A 13810-nucleotide genomic window follows, 5' to 3' on the forward strand; every position below is an offset into this window, starting at 1 on the left:
AAACTATTTCAATCTGGAAATTGTAACAACTACAACTCTATTGAATACAAGTGCGATAAACAAATCAACTGTAAATTAAATAAGAGACTCGACATTATGCGTCCTCCATAATTTATTTTTCGCAAAAGAGATTATAGATTTATATTTATTTTAAACCAAATTTTTGGACTTAAAATAATTGGGAAAATAGTACATACAATAGAAATAAAGGATACAATAAAATTTGATGGAAACGGTAACTAAAATATCACATGGAAATGAAAATGAAATTATTCTACCTCATAAACATCCCTTTAATAAGTTTGTATATATTGATGACAGGTACTTTTGCTGTTAAAATAATTGTAATGCTAGTGAAAACTACAAAACAAGTTGAAAATTCTTTTGATGATTCTTTGATGAACCATTTTTTTTGAAATCCCGTAATAAGACACGACACTCCCACACAATATGCAGCCAATGCTGTAATTATATGATAGATTTTCATATAAACAGGCTTTATACTTTTGTTGCAATAACGAGAAAACAACGTCAAAGGACCATTCATAAACGTGGGTACCAACAATACCATGGCTGTAAGACCTGTAAAAAAACATAAATTAAAAATCTCTATAACGATAAATTAATCACACTTAATTTAAATCATCTCTTACCTAATATACCATGAGTTGAACTAAAGTGCTTATTTCTACTGTATATAATAATTGAGGTTCCTGCTATAGACAAGCACGATCCTATAATAGCCATCGCCCAGTGAATTATTTTTTTTGTTGATCGTTTTAGTCCATATGTCCAAGAATTTTCACCAGCTAAAGCTATTATTGTTTCTGCCATCAAGAATTGATACTAAAAATACATATATTGTATTAAACACATGCTAATAAACATTCTCGTTTAAGATACAAAATTAAATTTAAATGAAATTTTCAAAAGATCATAATTTTTATTTTTTATTTTATCAAATAATTATGTAGGCTCCTAGAAGCAGGGCCACTCTAAGGGGAGGAGTAGAATGCATGGAATGGTCATTGTTAACAAAAGTATCGTCTAAAAGCGAGCCACCGAAGAGAGAGACGGAAAGTCAGAAGAGAGACAAGAGAGAGAGAGAGAGATACGAAGTTTAGCAAACAATTCTATGCATATATTAGATGACAATTAGATCGAAATAGCTATGAAGTAAAATTAAATTGTCAATAATGTATTTATTGAGTTACATCAGTTAATAGGTATGTTACAGTGAAAGCAAATTTCAAGTAAAAATATATTTTCACCAATTCAAGCAATGAAAATGTATCAAACAATGAATTTACAACGTTTAACTCTATACATTTAACCTTAACAACCCAATCATAAATGAATAGGGCCAACCTTTACTTAACCTAACCTATCCTAATCCTTAAATAAAACCAACCCTAACAATCTAATCTTAAATTAATAAAACCAACCCCTTAAATGATTTCAATGAAACGTCAGTGAAAATATGCTTTCACTTGAAATGTATGTAATTTCACTGTAACAGGTATTTTACTTGAAGATATAATATTTATATAATTACGAAAGGTTTCAATTTTGAATAATAACGTGAAATGTGAAATTTGTGATGCCGCCCCCCTCGCATTATATTTATTATTTTTGTCAGCGAAAATTTGACGCGATGTGATGGGTGTAGTAAAAGGATGTATATATATATGTATGTAGTTTAAGATCACACCAATGGCTTACTATCCCTTTACCCATAAAAAAATTTAAAGGGGGGGGGGGGCGCAAATTTTGGATTTGCACCCGGGCACCAACTACCCTTAGAGCGGCCCTGCCTAGAAGTACATTACAAAGAGATTTAAATGCGTTATACCAAATGTAATAGACGCTATATTTTTTAAATTTATTTATGTATATGTATGCAGTGGTGAATCAAGTAAATGGGGGGCCCCAGGCGCATTTTAAATTTGAGGCTCCCACTTCAATAAAAAAAATGCAATCATCGTTTTTTATCATGCTTTTCAGTATATGAATTTTCATTAGGATTTTATAAAACCATATTTTCTTTATGTACTTGAAACATTAACAGTTTTTGGAACAAAATAGGTACTATTTTAAAATACTATATAAAATAGGTATTAATTTAATTTATTCTTGGCTTACGAAAGTATTGTGGACAATGGGGTCTGGGTCACTGTAAGGAAAGTGACTTGATGGAAAGTCGAAAGATGGTAAAAATTAAAATCGATTCGTCGACTCGTCGTTAACGTAGGTCAAATCTCTTACCCCGAACTACACTAACGACTAGAGTTAGGACCGGAAGCGTGCCGTTTATTGTTCATTTTTTGTAAATCCTTCGTAAAAAAGGTTCGGCAAACCTTAACAATGCATTTACAACATTTGAACAATATACAGCCCCCTCAGGGTCCGGGCTTTACTAACGACAAGTCAACGAATCGATTTTAATTGTTTCCATTAAGTCACTTTCCTTGCAGTGACGGCCACCGGGACAGTGATAATAATTTGTAAGTTGTAAATTTTGGTAGTAAAGGCCCATTTCGGGGCCCCCAAGATTCGAGGGCCCCAAGCGCCGGCTTATTTTCAATGTATGAAAAATTTAACAGCAAAATAAACTAAATAATTGTTTGAAAATAGGATGCTATTTAATATTTACTATATTTGTTAGTTTTGTGGGCACATATTACAAATATTATAAAGAAAATATCAAAACTTACCCCAAGCGTTGTCAATGCTATATGCAGTTCAAATAAATCGATTTTCTTCTGTGTGAAAACCACCCAACACGTATAGAATGTAACTATAGCAATTAATGCATGGTTCAATGTGTTTAATATTCGTCCAAAATGATCCAAAATATTACTTTGGCCATTATTAGTAATTTGCATGATAGCATCAGTCGACGTGACACTCATTTTCGATCAAAATAAAACACGGTATTTTACTGAAAACTCGACAAGCAATGTTCAAACCCAAAAATGTTTAATCATTATGTGTATGCCAGATACAAAAGTCTTATATTTATATATTTGGATCTATATTTTTGTCTCTTTAACGTGCAATGTTATCGGTTAGATTTTATCTGTTTATCTCTTATGCGCTGCACGTACTTTTTTTAATTTAAATTTGATTAATAACACTAAATTTATACTATAGTACCTTATTAGATTTATAGAAAATTTAAAACATTTAATTATTTTGATTTTTACATAAAAAGTATGTAAATTGTTCATGAGTATTTGCATAAATAAAAACATTAAAAACTATTGAAACCGAGTTCAAAATTATTTGTATTATCTTTTATCGTAAATTTCGAGATCACGTACAATTCTTGAATAATATCGATTTTCTTTATTCATCACACGTAGGAGTTATCTATGTTCAATATCATATTGTCAATATTGATCTATATTTGGATAAAAAATCAAGGGTTCGATAAATTCGATGTAAATGAATCAGCTTTTCTTCACACTGATAACATAACATTATTGATTCATACACATACATTATATATGTAGGTGCATATCTTTTCCTTACTTAACACTTTCAATGCAGAGCCCGAATCTATTGTTTTCGTGCCATGCTTATGTTTTATAAAATAGCTCTGTCTCACAAAATGTTGTCGTGATACGACCTAAAACATGGATCTAGATACAAACCCGGCTGGTTTGTACATTCCATACAATAAATAAAGAGAGTGGCTTTTCTCTCCTTTCGTTCACTCCAGCAATAGTTGCACCGTCTTCTTTTGGTTTTTCCCTGCTGGGCTTTGTCACAAAAACTGGGAGAATGTGGTGAGATTGAATAAATAATGTTTTTTCGAATAATCACTTTGACGATTCAATCGTATGGTCCCCATGTGCAGCAAAAGTCCTAGCCAAATTTTAAATTCGTCAACTGTTATATCTTTTCAGCGTGATATACGGCTATGCTCACAATTCGATCTAGCTAATATTTCTACTGCATATAAATTGCTTTGTTCAATCACGAGATTATAAAATTCCTGATCTAATAATAAATTTAAAAATCTATGGGTTCATTTCCCTGAAAAGCAACATTAATCCCTGGCCTCCCCGTAAAAGAAATATCCTGACGCTGCACAGCTCTATTCGACCATGTTCTTGATGTTGAAGGCTGGCTGGTTGACCTGTTTGAAGAAGTTGAAGGTACAATAGAAGACATTACGGTTTGAGAAATATTAGAAGGAGTGAATTTTTCGTCGTTATGGCTATCGCTATCAGACTCCAATTCACTTTCGATTTCGTATTCACTCTCTGTTCAATACTCAACATCAGTATCATACATATTCTCCATACTAAAACGTAATAAAAAAAATAATAATAACAACAACGGAAGCGTTCTTTTCAAAAAATCGTCGTTTTTTATTTTTCATGTTCCCGTCATTGTTTTGAAAATAAAAGTCGGTGAGAGCTTCCTTGGATATATATCTATAAATTTAGCACAAAAAATGCTGAAAAATATGAATTTTTATAAATTTAGGCTAAAAAATTAAAATAATGCGTAATTTTTTTTTTCTCTAGAGAATTAATTATACGTATTTAATTTAAAGCAATAAAAAATCATCAATATGAAAAATATCTGACCATTGATTCCAATATTTACTTTTGGTATAGTTATACTAGATTTTAAGTTAAAGACTGCAAAAACCAAAAAATCAAAATTAATTAGTAAAGATTGATTAGTAACCTTCCGGTAAGTAAAAACGTGATTTTTTTTTTGTTGCTCATTTGTATCATTGTCAAATCATTGACAAGTCCGGTAATAAAGAAAAGACAGAGGAAATCTTTAGAAATTTATAATGTGGTTAATTCCTAATTCGTATCATAAATCTTGCACTGGCGTCGCTAGGGTTGGTGTGTGTTGAAAAATTTGATAATCATATATCATACTAACTAGTATGTAATTCTTCTTCGGTGGCAGATATGAGACTCTTGGCTTAGATAGCCTGAAACATGGCTGCTACTTCCTCAATCACTATTGATTTGATCTAGATTTCATTGAAAACGCTGAATGTATCCGAACATTGGCCTCTTGTTTTCTTCTTGTGAAGTGAGTTCAGCTTCCCCTACCAACCTCTTCATAACACTAAATCTTCTCTCTACTGCGATTTCAGGATCACCTGATTTTAAAAGCACCTGTTAAATTGCGTGCTCCACTAGGTGGCCGTGCTTCTTTTGCAGAAAAAGACAAGCGTTTCTAGCTTTGTCACAACCTATCAAGTGTTAGACCTTTTGTCTACAGGTACTGCTGTGTAAAATTAACTTTTTCAAGCAGGGTCCGAAATGAACGGGAGCGCATGGGAACGCCGCTCCCTTTCGTGAAATCCAGAAACGTGCCGTTCCCTCTTGCGAAAAATACAATATCTCCGTACCCTTTCGTAAATTTAAAAATCGTTCAGTCTTTTTTATGTCCTCTGATAAGAAAACTTGAATTTTGCGATTGTATCAAATAAATCTGTAATAATTAATTTCATAAGAAACCCTGAACATCACACACAAATATGTAAATATATGTATTATACATACTAAAACTCCATCAATCGAAAAATTTCCACGTGAAATATTGTACTAATGAGAATTCGAGTAGCAGATCTTCCGTGATCGAGATTTTAGTGACGTGTACGAGATCCCTTTTTGTGGAATAATCCGTTTACCATAACATATGTACAGGGGCGCCGAGAGAAATCTCGGGCCCAGGAAAACTAATTCCATACCCTATGACAAACCAAAAAAATAATCTTATAGATATATTTTTAATGTGCGAAATGTCTATCAGAACTATTAGAAAAATCACTATGTATACATATGTTAAATGCTATTGTTTTTAAATAATCGAATAAGACAGTATGATATTACGGTAAACGGGTTACATCCCAAATGTGAATCACTGCCAGGATAACCGCCGCTACGAAGATCGTTCGCCTGGATCTCCTGTCGCACGAAAATTCGTCTCACAGAAAAATTGCCGTACAGAAAACTGCCCAAATGTTGCTCAGCAAATGCTTTTTTTTTACAAAATTTGCGCAGTTTTGAGCAATATTTGGACAGTTTTCGGTACGGCTATAGGGCGGGTTAAAGGTTTCGACCGTTTCCCAACCTATGGAAACTCAGTTGAGTTTGGAAGAAGATCTTTTTATTTTCCTTCAATCGTTACAATGGTTATTGTATGTACGAAGAGGTTGAGCTTCGGAGAAGTGAGCTGGTTGAACTCCAAAGGTTCATTCTGGTGTTTGGAGCTGGTGCGTCACTTTATATACGTTCTGGCTTGAAGCGTGCTGTGTGCAAATGCTTTGTCTTCGTTTCCAGGACACGTGCTTTAGGGACACGTGTTGACCTGTTTTCGGGGCGCGTGTTTTATAGGGTAAACGGACTACTAGTCATATGTGAACCAGTCACAGGACAACCGGTCGCTCTAGATCGGTCACAAGTGATCATCCGTCACACTCTAAAATTCGACCAATTTTTAATTTTTGAGTGTGACCAGTTTTTTCATGACCAATTTTCGGGTGTGACCAGTTTTAGTGTGACGGGTGATCACGTGTGACCGATCTAGAGCGACCGGTTGTCCTGTGAACGGTTCACATTTGACTAGTAATCACCGAACCTTTTATAGCTATGGGGTCAGTGCCAGGACGTCGTTCATTTAAGAATGCGGTCGTGTGCCACGTGTTTACGTCTTTCAGAACATATGTTGCGGTTGCCTGATGCCATCACTGTTGGATTTCGTTCGTTTTACGATCGAGCAATGAACTCTTTCTTCTGGAATGGTCAAAGGGGACGTTGCCCTTGAGTTATGCATGTTTGTACAGGAGCGATGATGATTGGTGTGAAATGTATGAGAGTATTGGTTTTGATTCGTAATTGCACAAGTTATGCTAGATTACTACACGGCAATTTTTTATACTTTGAAAGTTATGACATTTTATGTAATTTGAAAATAATTGCAGGATTACGCTTATATGTAATTGTCCGCGGTAGGTCACAAGCGTTTAGTCATAGCTCCCCGCATACATTGTGTTAAAATAGTGTTACGTACGGGGTGGGTGGAGGATCCAAGTAAAAGGCCAACAGTCGTATCACAGCATTTATTGATGATAAAGGAGATACACGTATTGCCACTGTTCAGTCCAGAATGAATTATATCGCCTACGTACCGCCTTATAAAGGGTAGATCTCTCAGGACGCCTAATCTGTTTACCTGTTGTATAGTCACGTATTCGGATATGTATTTCCAAGAGATTGGGTCTTCCCATACCGATTCTGAGAAATATCTAATAACGGTCATTGTTTAGCCTAAATGCACTTAGAGTCCAGATATAATCTTTGGAAGTAAGTGCATGCATTTAGTTAACCGATAACAGATATCCGTTGGTCTAAGTACAATTCGCTCAATCCACGGCGTACGTAACATTGCCTCCCTCTTAGGTCAAATCGTCCCGATTGACCAACAAATCATAACTGATAAATCTACAGCAGTTGCATTTATCTCCGATATCAGTCACAGTTACATTTACAATTACAGCCGTTTTCTTTACAGCTACAATGGAAACAATGACATTTAAATTCTACTACCGTTACCTTTACAATTCTAATTCTGTTACAGTTAGATTAACGTCACCTTTACAATTGAAACAATTACATTAAACCTTCGTTAAACTTCAATTTACGACACCTTTACAATGTAAACAAAAACATTTAAAATTTCGTTACACTACGATTTACGTCACCTTTACAATGGAAACAATTACATTAAACTTTCGTTAAACTTCAATTTACGTCACCTTGACATTGGAAACAATTACATTAAACTTTCGTTACACTTCAATTTACGTCACCTTTACAATGGAAACAAAAACATTGAAAATTTCGTTACACTACGATTTACGTCACCTTTACAATGGAAACAATTACATTAAACTTCCGGTGCACTTCAATTTACGTCACCTTTACAATGGAAACAGTTACATTAAACTTTCGTTACACTTCAATTTACGTCACCTTTACAATGGAAACAATTACAGTAAACTTTCGTTACTCTTCAATTTACGACACCTTTACAATGGAAACAATTACAGTTATATTTCTAATCCCCTAAAATTAGTCATCCGATGTTCTACATTTGGAAATCAATATTTGTTAGCTCTTCGGTCCAAAATTTTCTCCCGTGGTTGGTCCATGTTGCTCGTATCACCAAAGTCCAAATTTGCTATGGCAGCCCTGTATTCCTGTCATGTGGCCCAGCATCCTGCTGCAGACCAACGTTCAACCCAGAACGTGCTCCAAAGCCATGTCCCACAAGAATCGCTCCCATCCTCACAAAAGTGACTTGGTCCATGGCTCTCGTGTCACCATCGTCCAAATTTGCTACGGTGGCCCAGTGTTCCTCTGTCATGTGGCCCAGCATCTTGCTGCAGACCAACGTTCAACCCAGAACGTGCTCCAAAGCCATGTCCCACAAGAATCGCCACCATCCTCACAAAAATGACGGTTGACCCTGGAAAATGTGCACCCCTCAGTCTGCCACTCTGTTGGTGGTGCTTCTTTTCCGTTCCCTTGACCCTGGAAAATGTGCACACCTCAGTCTGCCACTCTGCTGGTTGTGTTTCTTTTCCGTTCCATTGACCTTGGTAAATGTGCACCCAACAGTCTGCCACTCTGTTGAATGTGCTTCTTTTCCGTTCCATTGACCCAACTGAAATCCATTTCTTTCTGATGTATTTTCCCGTTACATCTGCGAGATGATCTAAACACTGCTGCAACTGTCCATGTATTTTTTCAGGTACTCGTGTTTCCACTAGTTTCCAACTAGATTTTTTTCGATGTTGACGTATATCAATTGTTCCGCTCTCTCTCGTTGAAGTCGCGATCTGGCGTTTCTTCGGTTTCAAATGCCCTCACGTGGTTGATCCAAGTCGCTCGTTTCCCCAACGTCCAACTTTGTTGCGGTAGCCCCGTCTTCCTATCATGTGGCCCAGCATCCTGCTGCAGACCAACGTTCCACCCAGAACGTGCTTCCGTTGTCATTCCCTCTGAAGCGATGCCTCTTTCCTCCCAAAAGTGACTTGATTGACTCCACCGACTGACCAACCAACATTTATCCAATCTGATAAATGTGCCTCTCTGCCGTTGCATGGTTCCGATTAAATTCCATTTCAATCCGTTTACTTTCCGACTCTTTGCGAGACGACACCTGTGACGTAACAGGTGGTTAACTAGTTTCCAATTAGACTCGACTAGTTTCCAATTAGATTTTTTTCCAGTTTGTTGACATCTGCCGTCAACAAACAGTTGAAGGGAATAGTGGCTTGTAATCGACATCTCTCAATTGTAGTCGATCTCCGTTCCTCTTCTGACGACGATGCTTTCCCGTGGATCGTCGTCTCCAACAGCCGCTAATTCTTGGTACTTGCGGCGTAAGTGGACCGGTGAACTGCACTCGTCCCGGTCGACCTTTGGATCACTCTGCCTCTGCCGGATCCTGCCCATCGTCGACAGTGTCTCCAGTTGTCCTCTCCCGGCAGCGCCTGTACGAATGCTTCGTATCCCCCTTCCGTCATCCCAATGGATTCTTGGCGGCCACCGCCAATAATGTCAAAGTCGAGTTGCAGTGATAACAGCAATTCGACAACCGAATATGTGATGACCGATTCTGTGTGTTGCAGTGAAAACTGCATTTTTTTATTTCGTGTCTCCATGGCTCGAACTCTCTCCTACAGCTCCCGAGGATGGCTTCGCTGTAGCTTCTCTTCCTTCGCTGGTGACTTTGTTCCACGGCCCATCTTGGATCCCACTTCTGACACCAGTGTTACGTACGGGGTGGGTGGAGGATCCAAGTAAAAGGCCAACAGTCGTATCACAGCATTTATTGATGATAAAGGAGATACACGTATTGCCACTGTTCAGTCCAGAATGAATTATATCGCCTACGTACCGCCTTATAAAGGGTAGATCTCTCAGGACGCCTAATCTGTTTACCTGTTGTATAGTCACGTATTCGGATATGTATTTCCAAGAGATTGGGTCTTCCCATACCGATTCTGAGAAATATCTAATAACGGTCATTGTTTAGCCTAAATGCACTTAGAGTCCAGATATAATCTTTGGAAGTAAGTGCATGCATTTAGTTAACCGATAACAGATATCCGTTGGTCTAAGTACAATTCGCTCAATCCACGGCGTACGTAACAATAGTAATCGAATTTTCAATTCTAGCCATGGTCATAAAAATCACGAAAGTTGATGCAATCGTAAGGTTATGTCAGTGGCGGCGCCAGTCTGACAGTTGAATTGTAGGTAACAAAGTTTGAAGAAATAATTGGAGATGTTGGGAGTGAGTGCGACGGCTCGTCGCCTGCTGCTGGTCCGTATTCAATACCAAATCTTTTCATCCGACGTATTTCGAACGAAGAACCTAAACGACAATAACATAACCTAACCTAAATGTACGATTACTCGTTTCAGACAGCGCGACAGCCAACTGTGGCCTTAGTGCGAGCTCGCTCCTCGACACCCATCAATACTGTCGTCATGTTCGTACCGCAACAAGAGGTAAGAGATATCCAAACAAACCTTCCTTCTACCTATTGTAATACCATGTAATCTTAAATTTGCACAACCTTCTTCGACACCTTTCAGGCCTGGATCGTCGAAAGAATGGGAAAATTTTTTCGAATTTTAGAACCCGGCTTGAATTTGCTGTGGCCTGTAATCGATCGGGTTAAATACGTACAGAGTCTGAAGGAAATGGCTATCGACGTTCCCAAACAGAGCGCCATCACAGCCGACAACGTCACACTGAACATCGACGGAGTTTTGTATTTAAGAATAGTCAACGCCTATTTAGGTATAACATTGTTCACTGTATTTTATACAAATTCCGTTCATTGATAATTAATAAATATTAACTCTCAAGCTTCGTACGGAGTGGAAGATCCTGAATTCGCCATCACTCAATTGGCCCAGACGACGATGAGAAGTGAACTTGGTAAAATATCGCTGGATAAAGTATTCCGAGAGCGGGAGTCGTTGAACGTTTCCATCGTAGAATCCATTAACAAAGCGAGTGAAGCTTGGGGAATAGCATGCTTGAGATATGAAATCAGTAAATAGCTCTATTTAATGATTCAATGTGAAAAATGATCATTTTGGAATTTACGAAAATAAAATATAACTTTTTTTTAAGGGGATATCAAACTACCTACTAGAGTTCAAGACGCTATGCAAATGCAAGTGGAGGCTGAAAGGCGTAAAAGAGCTACAATTTTAGAGTCTGAAGGTGTGCGAGAAGCCGATATTAACGTGGCTGAAGGTAAACGTCAATCGAGAATATTAGCATCAGGTAAGCCGTTTATATCAAATTGTTACAAATTATACTTATGCTCGGGTGAAATTTTCAAATTAAAATTAAAATTTCAGAGGCAGACAAGCAGGAACAAATCAATAAAGCCTTGGGAGAATCACAAGCTATGATAGCAGTTGCAGAAGCTCGAGCTAGAGGTTTATCGTTGGTCGCTGGTGCTTTGATTAGTCAGGTATATAAAATATAATTCTGTAATTCATACACATTGAAGCTATATAATAAATTCAACAATTATTTTTATAGGATGGGAAAGACGCAGCGTCGTTTTCCGTTGCTGAACAATATGTTCAAGCTTTTAATAAATTAGCCCGCACCAACAATACATTAATTTTGCCATCAAACGTCGGTGATATTTCTAATCTAGTCGGACAAGTACGTATCTTTTACCTATCTATCTATGTATCTTACCTAATCTATTAACATACATACAGTCAAAATGTCTAAAATAATCGACAATTGCTTTTAGGCTATGACAATATATTCCACCATCTCGTCGGCACAAAAAAGATATACAATCGAGGACTTGGCTTCACAACAAAACGAAACGACGAATCAAAAACCCATAACGCATTACCAAGATCCCAGTTTACTATCGTCGATCGTAGCAGCTGGAATGGCGAATCAACAGTCGTCATCGGCATTTGCGACCTCATCGGAAGATGATCCATTAGCTGAATATATCTCAGATGATGAAGAAAGATCCAAATATAATAAATCCAGCAACGAATCAACAAGAAATAAAAACACAGATGATAAATAGAGTAGATTTTAAAGTGCAGTATATGTAAATATTCTTATGATTTCGAATTGGATATCGTTTAAATGTTATATTAAATATGCTTTCCGAAAGTGCATTTATTAGTAAATACCAACAAATTATACATCTATGTAATTCAAACAAAAATATTTACGAAAACCCTGATCGAAATACAAGAGCATTTGCTTATTTCTAATTTATTTATCACATTCCAATAACACCTTGTTACCATTAAATTCCTTTCTACATAAAGTAATTATTCTGGAAATAATCTATATGATCAGCGCTTGTCTCAATTTAAATCGATGCAATAAATAACAATGATAAACAACGACTTTTATTTTTTTTTAGAAAAATTGTTGGCAGTAAATATTATCTTGATATAACCTCGATATTTTTGATTCACAGTTGGCAGGACAAAAAAGTTAAAATAGTTCATATCTGATTTATATTTATTTTAACTGTAAAATGTCAACTGAACAATTATAACAGTAAATTTGCTATACAATCGAAAAAAAAACTAAAATAAATAAAACTATACATATACGAGTAATAACATGGAACTAAGAAATTTCATCGTTTACTTAGTTGAGACGCGGGTTCGTTTATTCCACGAGAAATTAACACCGTACGACTTTGGACGTTCGGGTTTATTGATTTTTGCCTCATCGAGATACCAAGCCCACCCATTCTTCTCGCATAGATTGATCGCTTCGCTTGGGGAATTAAAGTTCAGCTTCAGATTCGAAAGTGGATCGCCCGAGGAAGTCCAGCCCATGCATGGATTTTCCCAACGTTGTCGGGTATCGAACTCCATTTCCCAATGTTGAATGTTGTTAGTGCCGCTTTGCATTGCATTCTTAGCCGGCTTGTAGATGCGAACGCGTCGACTTTTCACATGCTCTTCCGGCACGCCGTTCAAAGGAATCAGATTTTCCTATAAATAACACAATGGATGAGATATAGTCAAATTTGATGACTGAGAAATGAACACAATGTAAACCTTGGCGGAGACGGTGATCTTGCTCTCTAAATATTGCTGTCTTTGTTTCATAACCTCCGTCGGCAAAACGGCTAATTTTGTATCTATCTGTACGGTGTCTCTAAATTTTTTTCCTTCAGCCAGAGAAGGGCACGATGTTGACAGGTACGCGCCATTTCTGTTTGAATTCAAAATAAAATAATGTATATTATAGAAGATGAGGATTGATGATAAAGATGAGGAGACAACCTGTTGGCGAGAGCAATTGAAGGCCTCGTGGCCGCTGACAGACACCGCAGCATCTCGATCTGTCAAAATATCGCGACTCGGTGTTACTCAACACTCGATTCTCAATGTTCGACTAGTCTTGCCAACAGCCAACATAAAACAATCATACCTAGTTGTCAGTTTAGCCACCATAACAGACTCGAAAATCAATAACAATTCTGTTCACTGTCTTGTAATCTGAAAACTAACTTGGTATCTGTTCACTGTATAACTTCTAATTTTTATGGCGTATTTTATTTTTACCATAACGCCATAACAGGCTGCTTCAAAACAACAATTTCATATATACCAAACACAAATCTATATTAAACTCATAATCAGACAGTGGTAACAATTAAGTGGCAAGTCAAGCCATTTTCTAAGAAACCGTTTGACAGTTAAAATAGATAAATTGGCAAACTCTGATA

At 36.8% G+C, this 13810-nt stretch overlaps 3 protein-coding genes and 1 long non-coding RNA gene across 4 annotated transcripts in view; 2 read left to right on the plus strand and 2 right to left on the minus strand.

Moving 5' to 3' along the window:
* LOC143911928 (uncharacterized) overlaps window positions 1-13810 on the plus strand; it is a 255900-nt gene that overhangs the window by 227460 nt on the left and 14630 nt on the right. The gene's annotated exons all lie outside the window — the stretch shown is intronic.
* Window positions 97-2996, minus strand: LOC143911961 (transmembrane reductase CYB561D2-like). Its single transcript, XM_077431062.1, has 3 exons — window positions 2715-2996; window positions 654-846; window positions 97-582 (listed from the first exon to the last, which is right to left on the minus strand). The coding sequence occupies exons 1-3, from the start codon at window positions 2910-2912 to the stop codon at window positions 275-277; spliced, it is 699 nt and encodes a 232-aa protein (XP_077287188.1). The 5' UTR covers window positions 2913-2996; the 3' UTR covers window positions 97-274.
* On the plus strand, window positions 9870-12458 carry Stoml2 (stomatin like 2). The gene is made up of 9 exons (XM_077431023.1): window positions 9870-10123; window positions 10230-10377; window positions 10479-10565; window positions 10653-10860; window positions 10930-11118; window positions 11200-11355; window positions 11433-11548; window positions 11620-11748; window positions 11843-12458. Exons 2-9 carry the CDS (start codon window positions 10339-10341, stop codon window positions 12134-12136), a joined length of 1218 nt encoding a protein of 405 aa, XP_077287149.1. The 5' UTR covers window positions 9870-10123; window positions 10230-10338; the 3' UTR covers window positions 12137-12458.
* On the minus strand, window positions 12128-13619 carry ND-18 (NADH:ubiquinone oxidoreductase subunit 18). Its single transcript, XM_077431025.1, has 3 exons — window positions 13365-13619; window positions 13137-13293; window positions 12128-13070 (listed from the first exon to the last, which is right to left on the minus strand). Exons 1-3 carry the CDS (start codon window positions 13415-13417, stop codon window positions 12714-12716), a joined length of 567 nt encoding a protein of 188 aa, XP_077287151.1. The 5' UTR covers window positions 13418-13619; the 3' UTR covers window positions 12128-12713.

Source organism: Arctopsyche grandis, chromosome 5 (assembly GCF_051622035.1).
Source record: "Arctopsyche grandis isolate Sample6627 chromosome 5, ASM5162203v2, whole genome shotgun sequence".
Classification (NCBI taxonomy): Eukaryota; Metazoa; Arthropoda; class Insecta; order Trichoptera; family Hydropsychidae; genus Arctopsyche; species Arctopsyche grandis.